The sequence below is a fragment of the Dromiciops gliroides genome, chromosome 5 (genome assembly GCF_019393635.1).
Source record: "Dromiciops gliroides isolate mDroGli1 chromosome 5, mDroGli1.pri, whole genome shotgun sequence".
In the NCBI taxonomy this organism is placed as follows: domain Eukaryota; kingdom Metazoa; phylum Chordata; class Mammalia; order Microbiotheria; family Microbiotheriidae; genus Dromiciops; species Dromiciops gliroides.
In genome coordinates, this window is record NC_057865.1 from 153,087,553 (window position 1) to 153,107,986 (window position 20,434).

General features: G+C 33.8%; 1 protein-coding gene across 1 annotated transcript in view; it reads left to right on the top strand.

The window, feature by feature from the left end:
• GNAI1 (G protein subunit alpha i1) overlaps positions 1 to 20,434 on the top strand; it is a 100,194-nt gene that overhangs the window by 64,757 nt on the left and 15,003 nt on the right. Inside the window, exons 2-5 of the mRNA XM_043967900.1 lie at positions 3,657 to 3,699; positions 3,792 to 3,933; positions 10,443 to 10,600; positions 18,515 to 18,643. Of these exons, the coding sequence (XP_043823835.1) occupies positions 3,657 to 3,699; positions 3,792 to 3,933; positions 10,443 to 10,600; positions 18,515 to 18,643 (472 nt within the window). The remainder of the gene's footprint in view (positions 1 to 3,656; positions 3,700 to 3,791; positions 3,934 to 10,442; positions 10,601 to 18,514; positions 18,644 to 20,434) is intronic.

The window sequence follows — 20,434 nt, forward strand, 5'->3', positions numbered from 1 at the left end:
TTAAAACAAAAGATTTACGTAAGTATACCCTGAATCATTTCATTCCTTTCTTCACTCTTCTAGGCTAAGGAAGGTGGGAGATAGTCCAATAGGGAATTTAGTAAGAAGGCAATCTACAGTGTTTGAATTTTATCATTGCAATGTCATAATATTCTTTCTTTAGTGACTCATTCCTTTCTATACTTTATGAAAGTAATGGATAAGGGAAGATGGGCATTTAAGGGTTACAGAATCAAATATTAATAGTATGCATTCATTATTGAAAAGATACTTAAAATGTGATCTATATACATGCACATATGTATATATATATATATTCAAATTTACATGTAACCATGCTTATGGATTAGTAAAGATGATAGTTTGGTACTTTATAGCTCTAAACAGAATAGTAGCTTAATTTCATTATATTTTAATCTGCTTTGTGTGATGTATATGAACTCAGATTTTAATTTCTCACTGAAATAGGTAAATGAGAAGGAAAAGAGTGTTTCCACAAGTAGATTTGATAGATATTTGACTACTGGGTCATCCTACAACATTAAGCTGCTCATAGTTTCAGGAAACAAGAAGGTCACTCATGTGAATGTGTCCTTGAAGAAAAGTTAGGCAAAAAAATCTCATAGAAAATCATTCACTTTATGAACTGTAGTATTTTGCCTATATTTTCCCTACATTGTAAAAGTTGGATCTTTAATAATTTGGCCTTGACTTGTATTTTTCTGGTTTACTACCTAATGTGCCAGAAAGTACAGTTTTAGAACTTTTGCTTATAACAATTGAAAATTGCAATTATGAGATCAAAACAAGACTAGTCAGTAAGATTGATTAAAAAGAAAGACATTTTAAGGGGATCCAAGTATTAATGCCTCTGGTTATCCATTTCATACCAAAATAGATATACTTCATCATAACATAATGCTTAACTAAGTTACAGGAAAACCAAATTAAATAAAAGGGACATCCCACTTCTTACTGAAAAACAGATTGTAGTACTGTTGAACCCTAAGTTGTCCATAGATGCTCTACTTGTTTAACAAGTCAAGCAAAATAGTCAGTGTCACATATACCTTCATAGGTTAGGAGTAAATCAAGTTTAAAGAAAATTTCTACCACTAAGGAATGATTCTTTCTATAAAAAGGCCTTACAACATCTTTTTTGGACATAGATAACTAAAGTCATCTTTTACCTGCCCAGTAGTGTATATGGTTTCCCAAACTTAGAGGCTTGTGTTCTCTTTCACATAGTGCGTCTACACCACAATAGTGAATATGGGAGCCTTTGAACTGATCACAAATTTGTGGTGTTATTTCCACAGTGTCTCACTAATATTTGATGTTGCTATCTATGTTTTAATGATGTGACAGAGTTCTAGTGAGAAAATCCCAGAAATTTGGGGGAAACCCAGGAAAGAGTATTATTAGAAATGCCCTTTGATAAAAGCCAATCATGATGGCTCATTAGAGTTGTTTACTCCTAAAATGCTGAAAAACAGTTATCTTCACCAATCTGTAAAGACTGAGATTGTGATTTTCACAGTGCCAAGTACACTATCGTTGATTAATAAGTAATGGCGTGTTTATCTTGGAACTGTGTACATTGGCACATACCCTAGGAAGCTTAGACTGGAAATGTCATTGTTGTTCATCCAGTTCTTGGGTGGTTGTTTGTTTTGTTTTGTTTTTTTCCTACTTCATGGGGAGTGGACATTGAGTGTAATTTCTTAAATTATTGAATGCAGTTTTTTTTCCCAGTCGTTCACATCAGCTATAAATTATTTGCAATGATATAGGTCTGGAATTCCATGCCTAGTTAATCCCAAACCCAATTTTAGCACATTGCTGCAACTTTTCTCCCCCGCTTGTTTTGTCAACTCTTGACACCCTTGCTTTTTTCTCAGTTTAGCATTTTCTTCCCTCTTTTAACAGAATGGCAAAAAAGGAAGCCTGTGTGTGCAAAGCCTATTTGAGCCACAAACTAGATTATTAAGATTTGAATAATCAAGAGGGTTAGTAACAAAGATAAGAAAACTGTTTTTGTAGGGCACTTGCATATAAATAAATACCTGAGGAGCAGTTTGGTGTTCAGGTACAGTCTTCTGGTCTCAGGCTTTAAAAGGATGGTAATCGGGGCAGTTAGGTGGCACAGTGGATAGAGCACTGTCCCTGGATTCAGGAGGACCTGAGTTCAAATTCGGCCTCAGACACTTAACACTTACTAGCTGTGTGACCCTGGGCAAGTCACTTAACCCCAATTGCCTCACCCAAAAAAAAAAAAAAAAGGATGGTAATTGTTCTGTTTTTGGGGATTTTTTTTTCTCCTTATGAACCTCCCAGATACTGCTGTAAAAATCAGTCCAGCATCAGCATATTTTCTTCCCTTTATGTGATTTCACCAAACTTTTGTTCCTTTTACAGGAAGGTACCCTTCCCCCCTCTTCATTCCAAGTTATAAATTCCAAGAAAACCACGAGAAGGATGCCTAGCATGACAGTAATACTTAATAAATGGTCCTCTCTTCCTCTCCCCTTCTACTTAAATCTGTTTCCAGGTCTAAGTGTGCAGTAGTCTCCTTTATTCTATTGTATCTTCAACCATGTAATATCTTATTAAAAGAAAAAGTAATGTCAGTGTAAGTTGAGGATAATAAGAGGGTAGCAGTTGGCAGCATCTAAGAACACTCTAGTTGGCAGGGAGAAATTTAGATTTTTGAAATTATAAAATTAGTCATATTAAATTATGTTTTTATTTTGTAACTACTTTCAGTGTTGGGATATATAATATGAAAACAATATTTTGCAGGGAACAAGTTTAAAATCTTAGAATAGCAGAGAAATATCATTTCCCATTTCTTTAGGCAAATGTTTTTAAGTAGTCCTAATTGTTTTAAGTTGCAATAGAATTTTCCTATGTTTTTACACTACCTTTTCTTCAGTGTTCTATTCCCTGACTTTCCCCTACTACCTCAATAGATCATACAAAATTAAGATATCTTAGGAAATATAAATGAAAATAAGAGTGGTATGATTTTATTGGTGTAAAGAACTCCCAGATGTGGAAACTCATTATACCAATAAAGGTCAGTGCCCTCTTTTCAATTTATACTCTTAAGAGAGTTTCTTAGAACATTCAGAGGTCAAGTGACTTGCCCAGGCTTACATAGCCCAAACCTTCTTAAACTGTGGGCTATGATCCCATGTGGGGTTTCATAACTTAATATGAGAGTAAGGAAAAATTTGACAGTAAGTATTTGATTTGTGTAACTGTTTTATATGCTTGTATTCCCTGGGTCATGTAAAAATTTCTCAGGCAAAAAGGGGTCATGAGTGGAAAAAGTTTAAGGAGCCCTAACATAGCCAATATGTGTTCTTGGTTCTGAGATCTTTCTTCTGTCCACTGTGCTGCCTCTCAGTTACAAATAATATACTAAAATATTGACGTAGAAGCATAATTTATATATATATATATACACACACACACATATATATATAAACTTTATTTTGTCTTTCCTTTCTAGAAGTAATTTAAAATGTTCTAGATCATGACATTTTTCTCAAAGATAAAAGCACTTTCCAAAATTAAAAACAAAGGAAAAAATGTTATTTTTCCAGTAGAATGTTGTTGAAGGGACCTTTGTAACTGTGTCTATTTTTTAGGAGCTGGTGAATCAGGGAAAAGCACAATTGTGAAACAAATGAAGTAAGTGGAATTAAGAATCATTGTGAGATTTCTAGTTAAAATCTGTCTTTCTGTTAAGAGAAATAAATTCTTTATTTTTCCTTCTCTCTTAGAATTATCCATGAAGCTGGTTATTCAGAAGAAGAATGTAAACAATATAAAGCAGTTGTTTACAGCAACACCATTCAGTCAATTATTGCTATTATTAGGGCAATGGGGAGATTAAAGATTGATTTTGGAGACTCTGCTAGGGCGGTAAGTATCACTGGGACAGTCATATTAAATCAGTCCTACCAAATGTTGGAATAATTTGGCTCATATATTTTGTTTTCCTTTTCAAGAACATAACCTTATAGTCTTATCTACAGGAAACTTTTTTCCTGATTCCCCCCAACTTCCAGTGTCCTCCCTCTTATACACCTATTTATTTACTTTGTATTTATTCTGCATATATTTAGTTATATATTGGACATTATTTTCCCCATTAAATGTAAGCTACTTGTTTAATTTATTGTATTGAGGGCCCCAGCACATAGTACCATGCTGCTTGTCTCCCTCCTTTATGTATCATGTAACGTTAACAATTGGAATCATTAAAGAGATTTCTGTTTTTCACCTGTCAAGGAATCTTATGATATTAATGTGTTCATGTGTAGTACCTCATTGGAGGAAAGATTTTTCTCTAAAGTCAAGTGTTCTTATAGCAGTATAAAAAATAATTAATAGTGTTTTTGTATTGGCTATCACCAGTGTCTACCATTTTTTTCCACCACAGTAATAGTTCCTGGTTTTTATTTACATGGACGCCACCCTAGTTCAAGTTTTTATGACCTCACTTGTGGACTCTAGCCCCTCTGTTCCTTTACTTTTTTCTAGTCTTTTCCACTGGAAGGTTCTCCTTTCTTTTCTTAGTTGTTCTTACTAGATTTTTAAACATTCTTCCCCAAGCACCTTTTTCTTTATATTAATCCCTTGAACAAGAACTTAACCTAGTATCTATCATATCTAATTGAAACCTTTTTGCCTTTGAAACCTATAAAAACTTATCTTTAATTCAGTATATTTTAATAATTAATAATAACTAACATTTAGATAACATTTACTATGTGCCAGCCACTGTGCTTATGGACTGCTTTACAATTATTATCTCATTTGATCCTCATGATGGTTTGCTCTTCACCTGGGAGGCAGATGTTATTTCTATCCTCATTTTATAGATGAGGAAACTGATGCAAGCATAAGTTAAGTGACTAAGCTAGTCACATGGCTAGTGAGTATCCGAGGCTGGATTTGAACTCAGGTCTTCCTGACTCCCAAACCAGCACTGTCTGTACCACCTAGTCATGTCAGTTTTTTGGATTACTTTCAGGTAAGGTTCTAGCAATGTAGATAGACAAGTGGTCTAAAATTTTCTTGGAGGATTAGCATCAAACTCAAGTAGAGACAGGGCCAACTTGATAGATAAATGATATAGAAAAATCTGTCTCTGCATATTGCCTTAGAAAACCACATTGGGGCAGCTAGGTGGCTCAGTGGATAAAGCACCAGCCCTGGATTTAGGAGGACCTGAGTTCAAATGCAGTCTCAGACACTTGCCCCACCCCCTCCCAAAAAAACACAAAACACATTAACCTTATCCACGCTGTATAGCATTTTTATCCATTTTATTAAATATTTCCCAGTTACATTTTTTTCTTTTTCTTTTCTTTTTTTTTTTGTGGGGCAATGAAGTTTAAGTGACTTGCCCAGGTCACACAACTAGTAAGTATCAAGTGTCTGAGGCCAGCTTTGAACTCGGGGCCTCCTGAATCCAGGGCCCCGGTGCTTTATCCACTGCACTACCTAGCTCCCCCTCCCCAGTTACATTTTAATCTGGTTCTGGATGTTAGCCACAATGTTGCAGGCAGGCTAGCTAGCTTTGTGTTTGACACCTCTGCCTTAGAGTATTTTCTTGGGCAATGAGAGATTAAAGATTGCCCAGAGGGGCAGCTAGGTGGCACAGTGGATAGAGCACCGGCCCTGGATTCAGGAGGACCTGAGTTCAAATCCGGCCTCAGACACTTGAACCTTATTAGCTGTGTGACCCTGGGCAAGTCACTTAACCCTTATTGCCCTGACCAAAAAAAAAAAAAAAAAAGATTGCCCAAGATCACATAGTCGTCATATGGCAGAGGCATGGTTTAAAACCTGATCTTCCTAATTTTGAGGGTAACTCTCCTATCTACTAAACCACGCTAAGTTTTTGACAATCTAATTTCTCACTGTTTTATGGCAAAATTGATTTAATTGATCATATTCTCCCTATACTTTTAATTTTTTCCCATTTTTATAAATATTATTTACATTTTTACATGCTTTTTGTGAATCCCAATTACATTCTAAACTTGGTAAACATAAGGTCCTCTTGGCTTGTTTGTAAACTCTCCTCCTGTTCCTCATTGCTTGTTTTCAATGCCAGTGATTATTTAAAAAAAAAAAAAAAACTGACTTAAATGTTATGTCTGAGAAAATTTTCATTTTGATTTACTGCTAGTGTCTTTAAGATGATTATGTTTGTGAGTAATTTATTGACAGTTTGATGGCTTTTACATCATTTAGGAGAGTTGCTTTTTGAAAATCAAAGAAAGAGAACAAATGTCATTGATAGGTGTAGTGAAAACTGTTTTTAGGGTTACTCTTCTGTTTCTGAGATCTTGCTTTAGAGTTAGATGTGTTTGTTGTCCACAGGTTTTAGGCCCCTAGCTATTAAGAAAATAATCATTAGCTGTTGTAATTAAAGAAAAATTCTTTTCCATAAAAATCTCTGCTTATACCTTAAACCGGAACCTTGTACATAACTTGGAATGGCTTGTATTAATTGGTTGCAGTTTGGAGCATATTAAGGGATTATTTGAGAAAGTAGCAAATAATTTCTTTTTACTTTAATTTTGTAAATGATCAAAGGAATGTGGGCTTTTAAGGACATATTTTCTTTGGGTTTATTAAGGATATATCACATGCAGTGGCTGATTGCATGCATTCTTCTTGAGATTTCCTAAAAAAAGGAAACATATGCTTATGTATTGTGATCCCATCTGGAAGACTTGATTATTTTTCACATTTTGTTCACGTCTGGAAAAATGGTGAGCTTTATGAATTAGTAAGGAAAAGATTGTTTTCTTTCAGCTAATACATTCCACTTTTCAGCTCCATCAGAATTCTCTCTTTTCTATAACTTATCAAGTTTTTGGTAAACAATGATATTTTTTCCATTTTGCTTTGAAAAATACAGAGTATAGACTAAATTGAATCCCTACGAGGACTGTGGCTTTTAACATGGCTCACCTAAGAAATTAGATTTTTGAAGGTGGCCAAAGCAGCTATTACTTTATTAATCACAATACCTGTAAAACGTTAAGGAGTTAAAAGAAATACTCAATTAAAAAGTTATATAGGGGGGCAGCTAGATGGCGCAGTGGGTAGAGCACCGGCCCTGGAGTCAGGAGTACCTGAGTTCAAATCCATCCTCAGACACTTAACACTTACTAGCTGTGTGACGTTGGGCAAGTTGTTTAACCCTCATTGTCCCACCAAAAAAAAAAAAAGTTATATAGTCATATAAAAGTTATACAGTTTCATAGTCATTATTTTAGTCAGATTCATAATACTTCAAGATAGGAATAGAATGCTGCAATCAGATCTCTTTCTTAAGTGATATGGTTTTAAAGTGGAGTTAATAAATGGTCAAGAATCTAATACTGACTAAAAATTACAATATAATTTAATCTGTATTGTAGTCTGTTTTGTGGCATGTCAGTGACTCTTCTGAAAGGTGGTCAGAGTAGGCAGCAAACTGACAGATGCTAGCCAACTAGAAGAACATCAGATCGGTCTTGTCCCAGAAATAGTCTAGTTAAGCTCTGGAAGGTTTATTGCCCAGTTTGTCATGTGGTGATGAATTGTTTTGCCATAGCAGCTTTTGAAGACTACCTACTAAACACAGAGAGTGTAGTTAATACTACACTGGCTTTAAAATCACGTGTTTGAAGTATAAACGTATGTAAAATGTTCTGAAATACTTGGAAGATGCTTTTAATATTGTTTGCATTCCTAAATTGCATGCATGAAATATAACTGTTTTAAGAGATTCAATAAAATGAATTAAAAATATTCAACATGTCCAGTATTCTGGAAACATTCATGTAATTGCCACAAAATTTTGCTATTAGGAAATAAGATAAAAAAAAATGACTACTCTTTTCAGTGACATCAAATTGATGCTCATATATGTCTGCTCTGTGATAAAATGTGCATATTGTTCTTTTCCTGTCTTCTAGATATAACATCTAAAATTTAGCTTGATGTTAGAGAAGTCCAAAATTAGTTTTCTGTCACAAAATCTGTAGTACACATATAGAAAAACATGTATTGTGTATATTGAAGTCCTTTGTCCTAAAGCATAATGGTATTTTTAAAGTAATGAAACATTTAGATATAGAATCACAACTTTTGGGGCAGCTAGGTGGCGCAGTGGATAGAGTACCGGCCCTGGAGTCAGGAGTACCTGAGTTCAAATCCAGCCTCAGACACTTAACACTTACTAGCTGTGTGACTGGGCAAGTCACTTAACCCCAATTGCCTCACTAGGAAAAGAAAAGAAAAAAAAAAAGAATCACAACTTCTGAGTTAGAAGGGACCTCAAAGGCCATCTGAAAGGAACCGCAACCATAATACACCCAAAAAGTGGTCATCTAACCCTCTGCTTGAAGCCATCTAGGAAGTGGAGGATAAATATCCAATCACTTTGTTAAACAGCCTGTTTTACTTTGGACCTCTCTCAGGATTAGGAAATTTGTTTGTTTTTCCTGACATTAAAACTAAATTTTGTCCCTCTCTTTTAAACTTCTGCCCTTTGTTCCTGTTATGCTTTATAGTTAGATGTGTTGTTCCTGTTATGCATTCTGAAGCCAAACAGAACATTTCTAATTCTACTTTCATATGATAATCATGCAGATACTTTAAGATAGCCATCTCATTCATCTTAAGTTTTCTCCTCTCCAGGCATCTAGTATTCATATGACAAGGTCTCTAGGGCTTTCCCCCTTCCTGGCTACTTTTCTTTGGACTTTTGATATATTTAATCAGACAGCATGATTTTGATCAAAATTGTAACAGTTTTTGTTGTTGTTGTTGTTGTTTTGCAGGGCAAAGGGGGTTAAGTGACTTGCCCAGGGTCACACAGCTAGTAAGTGTCAAGTGTCTGAGGCCGTATTTGAACTCAGGTCCTCCTGAATCCAGGGCCAGTGCTCTATCCATTGTGCCACCTAGCTGCCAATTGTAACAGTTTAATAAAATATTCTTTACATTAAAGCCCAGAAGGAAATTAATCCCATAAACATTTAATGATGAAGCTTTATTAGAAATAAAATAGACATTTTCTCTCCTTTATGTATGCACATGCGCACATGCACACACACACATATATACACGTGCCTTTTATGTATAGTGAAGTAAAAAAAGAAAATTGAGAAAATTAGTTTAAAAGTTCATCCAAAAACCTGAGATTCATTCAGTACATGTATAAAATTAATGACATTTTTCATTTAATATTTTATTTAATGTTTTAAAATAATTATATTCTTATTTTCAATTCACCCTTTATTTTGTGTTCATTAGTTCACAGTGCAAAATATCTGGGGATTTTTAAAAGTTCCAAAGAGTAAATAAATTAATCTCCAAATCTAAATCTCTTTAGCTTTCAGGATGTTCAGTAATCTGGCCCTACCTATTTGTTCAATATCACATCCCACTAATCCCCAAAATGAGCTTTCTGGTTCTTTTAGTTGAAATAAAAGGATGAACTTCTTCTTTGCCGTGGTTATTTTGATCTCTGTGTCACCCTTCAAAGATATAGAGTGTTCATTACATATTTTTTGTGCTTTTACCTCTGCTTGGACTACTTATCTCCTCTTTACTGGGGTCCTAAAATATCTCAATGTGATCTGTCCTTCAAGTTCCAGCTTAAATCTTCATTATTCTTAACCCCCAAATTATATCAGTCCCTTAAAGACTAGGTCCCTAAAGTATGTACTTTTAGGTCCCCAGAGTAACTATTACAGTACATACCACACAAGGCAAACACTTTGAAACTGAATGTTAGGGTAGAAAGAGTGCTTTACTTGAAGTCACAATACATGTGTTAACTGAGTTAGTATGGACCTGTCTTATAGACTCTGAGCTCTATTTTAATGAGGATTGTAATACATTACCTACCTCACAAAGTTTTATGGGGGAAAAGCTCTTTGTCCCCTGAAGGAATTATAGAAATTATAAGCATGTTGACTCAGTTGCTACTTCTATATATTTTCTTTAACACTAGCTTGTAAGTTTCTTGAGTACTGGGAGCATGTGTTCTGCAGGAAAAGTAGCAGGATATGGTAAAAAGAGGTCTAGACTAAGGTTCTAGTTTTGCTTCTCTTACTACCTAAGAGATCTCTTGGACAAATCATTTTTCTTTAGACGTCTCACTTTATCTGTAAAATGAATTTGTAGAAACAATTAATTTCTAATATGCTTTTCAGGTGTGACATCTTTTAGCAGTGACATTCTCTGATTCTGAATATCTTTATTTCAACAGTTTTCCTAATGTAAATACATAGTGATTTGGGGGAGTCGCATATTTGGGGCTTTGTTTTGTTGTTGTTGTTTTAAAAACAGAATGAAATGTTTATTTTAGCTTTAAAATAGTTTTCTCCCCCTTTGTCTTATATTTTATATTTGTTTAGGATGATGCCCGGCAACTTTTTGTACTTGCGGGAGCTGCTGAAGAAGGTTTTATGACTGCAGAACTTGCAGGTGTTATCAAAAGATTGTGGAAAGATAGTGGTGTACAAGCCTGTTTCAACAGGTCCCGAGAGTACCAACTTAATGATTCTGCAGCATAGTAAGTAATTTTAACTTCAGGAATAAAATATCATTAATAATTATGACCAAGTTTCCTTGTAATTCAAAATTTTATTGCTAAATTGTCAGATGCATTGTTATACAACTCAAAATATTTCACTGCCTTTGATGTTTTATTTTGTTTGTTTCAGTCTGTCATTGGTAGTTATTTCTTTTGTGTTCAGAAGTGCCTGAAGAAATGAATGCATGTGTTTTTGCTGAAAAGATATCTCAAGGGAGTGTTTTAAAAATGTATTTCTAGGGGAAAAAATATGGTTTCCAAGGCCAATATTTACATGTATATGTGAGAGTCTTAAAGTGTATGGCTAGGGCCAGGGAATAATTGGATTATAGCTGCACTATTGTTCTGGTTTGGGGGTTCTTAACCGAGGAGTCTGGGAATAGATTTCAGGATTCCTAAAATTTGGATGGGAAAAAAAAAATACTTAAAGTAACCTCTAACTGAAGCAGCATTTTCTTCATTTATGAAAAATAAACATAATTATGAAAAGGAGTATGTAGGTTTGACCAAATTATCAAAGGGGTCCATGATACAAAACAAGAAATCCTTTTCTAGCCTCATATTGAGCAACCATGGTCTAACGATGTGTATTTGGAGGAAGAAATTTCCTCAAATTGTAGTAAATAACGGTTTATTTAAAATGGTCATGAGTAGCATATATTGCAGTAGAACTAAGAGACAATAGAAGTGGGTTCTTTACATGGTCTTTTAATAAACAGCCTCCCCTACTTGCCCCTAATAATGCAAGCAGTTATAAAAAAATTAAATCTGCTTTTTAGATTTTACCCCAAAGATTGTAGATCATTACAAAAGAATTAATCTATAAAAAAATCTAGTGTTAATTTGTTATTTTTTGTTCCTTACCATTTCTAAAAAAAAAACATATACTCTGTGCTTGCTGAACTTTTCAAGGTGGTTTAATTTTCTTGTTGGTGTTGTTGACTTTTCAGAGTTATTGCAAAATAATAGAATAGTCAAATGTAAAATAGAATGTTGAATATAAGATGATGGAGAAATTAGTGAATAATCTGGAAGGGCTCAAGTAAAACACACCCATACATATACACACAAACACATAATTAAATGAGAAATATCCCATGATATATTATGACCCTTGTGTAATGTGAATGGTAAAACCTTCCCTGACTGCTCCATTCCATGGGATATTTCTTTCTGAACATCTTTAGTAATTATTGTCTTTAATGTTCATTGGGTATTAATCATATACTTATTAGTATTGTCACTTTTTATTTGTTTTTTTTTCCTGTGGATTTTCATTATCAGCATTCTTATATTGGGGAATTTTATCTTATACAGCTTTGCATATCCATAGCCTAATATAGTACCTTTCTTATAATAAATGCATTGTAAATATTAATCGTGCTGATTGGTCCTTTCTTCATGCTTTTCTTCTTGCCTTTATTACATTCTTAATGTTGATTAGCCAGTGAGTCACTAAATCTCTATCAATAATCTTTATTTTCCTCCCACTGACTCTTTATTTTTCTTTCCTTTTCTTTTTTTCTTTTTTGTGGGGCAATGAGGGTTAAGTGACTTGCCCAGGGTCACACAGCTAGTAAGTGTCATGTGTCTGAGGCCATATTTGAACTCAGGTCCTCCTAAATCCAGGCCCAGTGCTTTATCCACTGTGCCACCTAGCTGCCTCCCACCCCCACTGAATCTTAATAGAAGTATTTACAGCATATTTCAGAGAAAGAGATTTTAAAGGAAATGCTCTATAAACCCTGCTTTTTTATGTAATAGGACAATTGAAATCTGGAAAAGTCCATTATATAACCATTGATTTTCAATGGTTCTTGAATTGCACCAGATAAATGACTTTAGTAACTTTCACATCACCCCTTTTTGATCTTTCCATGTCTTTTGAACACTTTTTTGTGTATTTTCAGGTTTACTCCTTTCTCTCCTTTTTATACCATGAAATACAAACACACCACTTTGCTATAGTAGAACTGTTTATGAAAAGTTGATACATAAATCAAAGTTTTATAGATCTAAAATATTAGTTGAATATATTTGTAGGGAGTCCTCGTTATACTTCATAAACTCATTGCTTTTGAAAAGGGTTCTCTTATAGCAAGATACACAAATTTGCAAAATAGATAAAATTAGGGATTTGTCATTTTAACAAAAAAAAATGCTTACGAGAGGGTTCCTTTAGATACCTTAATAATAATATATATATATATATATTTTTAAGGGATTCAACATCGTATCCCCTTCTCTCATATATATGCAAACAGACTTATATACTCTCTTTGTGTATATGTATACATTTATGCAGGCATGTTTGCATTTGTGTCCCTCACTATTATTAATTTTTTTGTCCTTTCCCATAATTTCATTGGTCTAAGGAGGTCCTAGTGAAGAAATTCCCACTATCAATGAAAATAGACAATTAACTCTCTAATTTGTAGTCTTAGATATTTATTTGAGCCCCTAGGAGGCTTAAATAATTTACTCAGGATCAAATAATCAATACATCAAAAACAAGGCTTGAACCTGGGCCTCCTATCTCTAAGGACAGCCTTCTATCTACTACCACAACACCTACCTAAGAACTATAAAGAATTATTCGTTACTTATTCTTACCAAAAAATATTTAAATGGTTTTCAACTACTCATACCTCTATTTAGTTAAAGACTTATTGAGTGCCTGCTGTATTTAAGTGTTATGCTATGAATCCATATTAACTGGTAAGAATGATCTGGAACAACTCTGATTTATAAATCTGACAATTTTTATAATCTTAGTTGATCTCTCTCTCTGTTTGCCATTACCAGACTAGTCTCCCAAAAACACTTCCTTTGCTATTCACATATCTTCTTGTGTGATAGTGAACACACACATCATAGAGCTTAGAAGATCAGAGTTCAGATCCTGGTTCCAACACTAAATAGATAATAGTTAATGGTTCTGTACCTCCTCATAAGACAGTGCAGTTCCCTTTATCTAGAATGCTCTCCCTATCCTTTTTGTATATCTAAATAAATTTACCTGTGTTTCAAGGATCAGCTTTCTTCTCACATCCTCTAGCTGTCCTTCCTCAACTAATCAGCCTCACATTCTCATGTTGTATTCAGGCCTTCTTTAGCATGTATTGTGTGAGCCATATATTTTGCTAGACTCATGTTCACTTGTATTATATTTTTTTTCTATGTTATAACTTAAGTTCATAGAGACCAACCATTTTGCATCCCAATCACCATTTGGCATGGTCAAGGCACATAGTAGTACCCTAATCAATATGAATTAAATTAAGTTGGTCCATGTAATAGACTTGTAAAGGATGAGCAGTGTCCAAAGGCCAGTGTATTTTTGTTAGGTATTTAATGTGGATATAGCAAAGGTTTATGAATCGTTTTTCATTTATTCATTAAAGTGTATAAGCATACAAATTCCATTGACCTAATTTGAAAATAAATTACAAAATTTCAGAATAGGACAGTTGTGAGGATTAAATCAATTGGTTTTCCAACAGGATATTAGCGCTTGTAATTAGGGAGCTATGAGAAGGAAATTGAAAAATTAACTAATGCAAGTTGGATTTGTAGAATTTAAAAATTTACTTAATCTGAAAGCTATGTGGGTTCTGAACTTGTAAAACAGTGTTAGGAAAGCCTCCAAACACTGGAAATAGATGAAATCAGGAAGATATTTTAGCTCCAGCTATGCTAGAATAGTTGTGGTATTTACAGGTCATTAACTATACAGTAGCCTAAATGTTGGAAATAACTACCATTTAGACCAGAAGAAAAGTCATTACTTAGCATTTCAAATGTTTGTCCAACAGGAGGGTAGGGAGTGCAAGGAGGAAGCTAACTGACAGGGAAGAGACAGATGCCTGGGCAAGTTGCCAAAGGGTTATTGTGCAGATCATTACGAGTGTATACCAGTATACCCACTGGTGACACTGAGGAGTCAGCCAGACAACAGGCAAATTTCAGGGCAAAGTGTATAATATTGAATCTCCCCAGAACTCTCATAGGGCTTTGGATCCAAGGGGGGAAAATTGTCTATTTGTGGAGAACCTGGTAATTTCTTGGACAAGGGAGTCTCACCTTGTAATTCCTGGAGTCAGAAAAAGAAATGTCAGGCTACTTCGCTTGAATGTTTTAAAGGTGATAATTATAATTCAATATTGAATGATATAATTTTCCTTTAGGTACTTACCTAGAACCTAACTATGTTGTTTACTTTATTAACATTATACTATAATCTTTAATTTTAGCGAGCAGTTACAAATAGTCTCAAATTCTTTTTTTTTTGGTTAGAATAGAAATAATGTTCTTTTATAAATTAAAACTCTTTTCTGTATATTGTCATATTGTTAGATTCAGTGTTGAAAGGAGAGCATTTTTATTAAATTCTAGTGGACTACAGGGGGAAAAAATCAGTGGAAGCCTATATACAAGTAAACAACCAATATTTGAGTGGAGTTGCCATTTAAGTAAAGAGTCTTTCAAGTACACTGCATCCTCAGTAGCTAAAGAGTTCATTAAAAAAGAACAGGAAATATAAAACTTTATTCTGTACCTGCAAGAAATAATTCACACACACATACAGACATATTTCATTGCAGTTGGTTCCCCATGTTTACCTTCCCTTTACCTGTAGAAATGATACTTTACTATGGTACAAGGCATACTTTATCAGTCACACCTTATTATCCCATTCAGTTTTTAGCCATGTTCTCACATTTATCACAGAGGATTAGTTCAACACAGTAGGGGCCTTTATATGTTTTGGGTTTTTTAAATGGGTATTGCTTCAATATTTAGGTTGTCCATTTTTTATTTTTTGCTAAACATTTTTAAAAAAATAAGATAAACACACAAAGACAAGAAAATAAGACTTCATTCAATTAAAAAAAAACCTACTAGATCTTGACCTAGTTGAACAAGTGCTTGACTTTGAAAAATGTGAAATGAATAAAATTAAAGATATTGATTCTGTTTATCATCATCCCCAAAGTTTAATTGTTAAGAGTCTCCACATGAAGAAGTTCAAAAGTACCTATATAACTCTTCAGCTACCAAGCATTTAGCTCAGAGAAAGGAGATCAAGGCAGACAAGGTCAGCACCATTTTTCAAGTACAATCTGACTTGTACAGCTTTGAGGAGGACAGAGGTAAATTAGGAGGATCTTTACCTTATAAAACAATGGGGGAAAAATAGAAAAAAAAATGTCTACAGATGCTCAATGTGAGACCCAACCAAGTCAGACAATCTGAGAGCATTTCTAGATTGAAGTTGAAGGAAATAAAATGTGACCAATAATAGATTTGCCAGTATTTCTATAGCAATCTGTTTTTATCACCAAGAGTGCTACCTCCACATTTGGAGTAGAAATGAGACTTGAGATCATATTAGGTGTATGGAAGGATCTAATTATCAGACAAATAGAATAAACCTATGCATATTTTACCATGCAAATAAAAAAGTAATGAGATAAATTACTCTTAATGCTCACCACCACTTGTTCTTAACCATTTTCTAAAAGTTTCTCTGTAACTTCACCAGAGTCTTCTCATTAACAGCTAGCTAGGAACAAATCCTTGCTTATACCCAATACCATCAACCCTAATCAATTTTACTATTTGAGGTAAGGCTACTCTCATCTAGGCTTTTTTTTTTTTTGACCCTTTCCAAACTCCTTTAATTTTGTTATGGTATCATCCTTTATTTGTATATCATGTACCCATTTCGACCTTATTATAGTGTACAGTGTGAGATATTGGTCTATACCTAATTTCTGCCATACTGTTTTCCAGTTTTCCCAGCAGTTTGTGTTAATTAGTTTTCATTCCAAAAGCTGGGATCAGGCAGCTAGGTGGCGAAGTGGATAAAGCACCGGCCCTAAATTCAGGAGCACATGAGTTCAAAGCCGGCCTCAGACACTTGACACTAGCTGTGTGACCTTGGGCAAGTCACTTAACCCTCATTGCCCCCCTGCAAAAAAAATTTTTTAAAAAGCCACCGCCACCCCCAAAAGCTTGGATCTTTGAATGTATCATATACTATATTACTACAGTCATTTACTATAGTGTTGTGTCTATATATTCTATTCCACTGATCTACCTCTCTGTTTCTTAGCCAGTACCAGACTGTTTTGATAATTGCCACTTTATAGTACAGTTTAAGCTCTGGTACTGCTATACCACCTTCTTTTGTATTTTTTCATTGATTCCCATTATATCTGTTAACTTTTGTTTTTTCCAGATGAATTTTATTATTTTTCTAGCTCTATAAAATATTGTTTTGATAGTTTGATTGTTATAGCACTAAATAAATTATTAGGTAGGATTGTCATTTTTGTGGAATGTTTTAAAAATTACTCTCTAGTATAATTTGATTCAATCAAATCCATATTGAATGCCTACTATGTGTTATGCAAAAGGCACTTTGCTAGATGCTGTGGTGGAAACAAATGTGTAGGATGATCTTCTTAAGGACCCTATGGCAAGATGATATAAATATGTGCCAAGTTAAAACAAAAGATTTTAAAGGCTTAGTGTTAAATATAGGGCTATGATAAGGTAATATATTACTTGTTAACATTGAGATGTGTGACTATAGTTAGCAGTCAGTGTTCTAGAACTCTAAAGAATTGAGGAGATCATCTGATTCAGTACCCTCCTTTTTAAAATGAATGAGAAAACAGACCACAGAGATGTGATGACTCTGCTGTTCTTTCCACTATACTAAGGTAAGAGATAACAGTTGTTAGATTACTTGAGAATGGAAGAGACCACTTTAAATCATGTTGATAAGCAAAAAAAAAAGTTATGGAAGATGTGGGGTTTGAAAGGATTTTGAAGAATAGAAGGGGAGATCATTTGATGGGTGAAATAACATGAGAAAAAGTGAGATACAAAATGATAAAACAGTATCATTCAGCTTATGCCAAGTATTTCCTAGCTAACAGTTATATTTCTCAAAAAATGTTACATTATCCTAGCCTCCATCCTAACACAAATAAAGACTTTGCTGCTTTTATGATACAACATAGCCATGAAAGTCATATTGCTGGTCAAATAAATCCCAAGGTAGATAGAGCAAGAGATGGATGACTTGAATGATCCATGTTAGTGTAAGTAGTAGAAAGTTGATTGACTAGAAAGAAATAAAATGGGGAAAAACAGGACCTGGCTGTAGTGGTCAAGTCTGAATGAAATTTCATGAAAGAATAGTTACACCCTTTAGCCAAAAAATTCCCCCAACTTGGCTTACACCTAAATTTGTGATATAAATTGCATAAATATATAGCCACAAAATTTAGGCAGATTCTTTAAAAAAAAGCAAGCCAGTAAAATTATGTTTGTTGCTCAAAAATTCAAGGATTCCTTATTTCATCTATGTGGGCACACACTCCCCTATTACAGAATGTAATCCCTTTGTATTTTTTTGAGAGGAGTTGTAGCAGGAAATAATTCTTGAACGAATTGACTGTAGCACATTGTGGTGAACCTGTCTACACTTGGACTGGTCCTTGGGCAGCAGACATTCAATACACTGCCCAATGTCTCCATAGTCAAAACATTTCCATTCTGGTAAGGGAATGCTCATTTTTGGATGCACTACTATTGAACACATTCTAGAAATAGGTAAAATTAAATTTATCTCTTTTAATTAACTCACATATTGCTCTACTTTTGCTTCCAACTGACAAAGAAAAAAAACTTTTTTTTTTACTTTTTTTTTTAAATATGTAATTCCTTTTATTTCAGTAGTTTTCATAAACATCTAGGCCAAAATTTTATCTCTGTTTGCCTAAAATCTCATAACAAATAATGAGAAAATGTTTTACTCTTTTCTTTTCTCTAGTCTATATTTGTTGGTATGATTAACTTACCATATTTTTCCTCCAGCTACCTGAATGACTTGGACAGAATAGCACATTCGAATTATATCCCAACACAGCAGGATGTTCTCAGAACTAGAGTGAAAACAACAGGAATAGTTGAAACACATTTCACTTTCAAGGATCTTCATTTTAAGTGAGTATCTAACATATGCATAATTTATAAGTTTTCAATCTAAAACTCATTGCTTCAGAAACACAGGGCTTAAAAAGTACAAATATTTGAAGACCCAAATGCTGCAAAGTAATACATCATTTTCTCAGAAATGCAAAGGGTAAAAAAAAAAAAAGAAATGCAAAATGTGATTTTCCAGTGAAAAAAATATAAGTAGTAAACATTCTAGAAGTGATGTTTAAATTTTAACCAGAAGGGGAAAAAATGTATGCAGTTTCTACCTACCCACGTTAAATATTTTTTGGAGAGATTTAAATATAAATTTTTTTTTTTCTGTAAAGATCGTGGAGCACAATTGGGTCCATTTAGTTGCGAAACAAGTGCTATTAATTGTTATATATTGAAAGACTAAATTTTTAGTGATAATTTATATAATTGTAAAATATACAAATTATGAAGTTATTTGAACTAACTGAATTTCAAATTATTTAATAATTTAAAACAATTGAAAATATGAACATCTTCATGGAGTCTTTTCTCCTTTCTTTGAGTCCTATATATCTGTCCATTAGCTCTGTCCTTGTGATTTTTTCAATCTTGCCCAGTATTACTGTTACCAAGTGTTGATTACATTGTTCTTTGATGTGAAATGTTCTTTTTATGACTGAGGGCACTGAGTCCTAGAGGTTAAATGAAGTGACACATTAAAGTTTACACTTTTGTATTTCTGATTTTTATGAGTAGAAACAAGTCTTCACAGGAAGATATAAAAAGCTACTGGATCTGCAAAATTCTTAAATACTTTATTTTATATCCAAAGGTGCTGATTTATTTATAAAACTTAATGGTGTGTCTTTTCCTTTTTTTTTTTTCATTTCTCATGGCTGCATGGTTCTCCTCTGCTCAAACATTCATGCTTTATGTCATGTTAGATTCTCTTCAGCATTACCACCATTCACATTATTGTGTCTTTTATCTTTTGAAGAGTCTGAGTTCATGGAAAATTAAGGTGTACATTTCAAATGAAATGGGAAATTATATTCACATTATCAGAAAGTTCTAAGGACAGGTCTACAGTAGCAGAACTGCTCTGTTTTAATTTGTTCCCAAAACCCTTATAGGGGATTCTTATAAGTTCTTTCATATCTGTTGAAATTTTGTTACAGTTTTGTTTTTTAAAAGACCAATTTTAGATCACAATAAAACAAATGACATGTTATGTTATACATCATCTTTTCCAGAATATATTTAATAAGTATCGTCACTTATATGTCTATAGTATATCTAGCACCAAGGAAGTTGAAGGAATCTTTAAGTGGGATATTACTTTTTCCTTTTCATCATGAAGTAGATTCCATTATAAAACAATATCATGGCATGGCCCCCAAAACAATACTGGAATGTCAGCCCCTTCGCTCAAGCACTTTATATTTTAATAAGAAAAAGACAGAGTCTGTTATAGGCATTGGTGCTTTAGTTTAGCCTTGAAAGAAGAAGCCAGGAATTCTAAGAATCAAACTATATGAGAAAGAAGATTCCACATATGAGGGTAGCCAGTGCATGGAGCATGGAGTTAGGAAATGAGTTGTTACATAGGAAAAACAAAAAGAAAGTGAGTATAGCTGTACCACAGAGTGTGTGCTGAGTAGTAGTAATATGTTTAATACCTGTAATGATAAGAAAGGAGAGATCTTTAAATACCAAATAGAGGAATTTATATTTGATGATAGAGACAATACTGAACCATTTGATCCTAGATGTAATAGGGAACTTGATATATTGAATTGGGGTGATAAACGCAGGCCTACATTT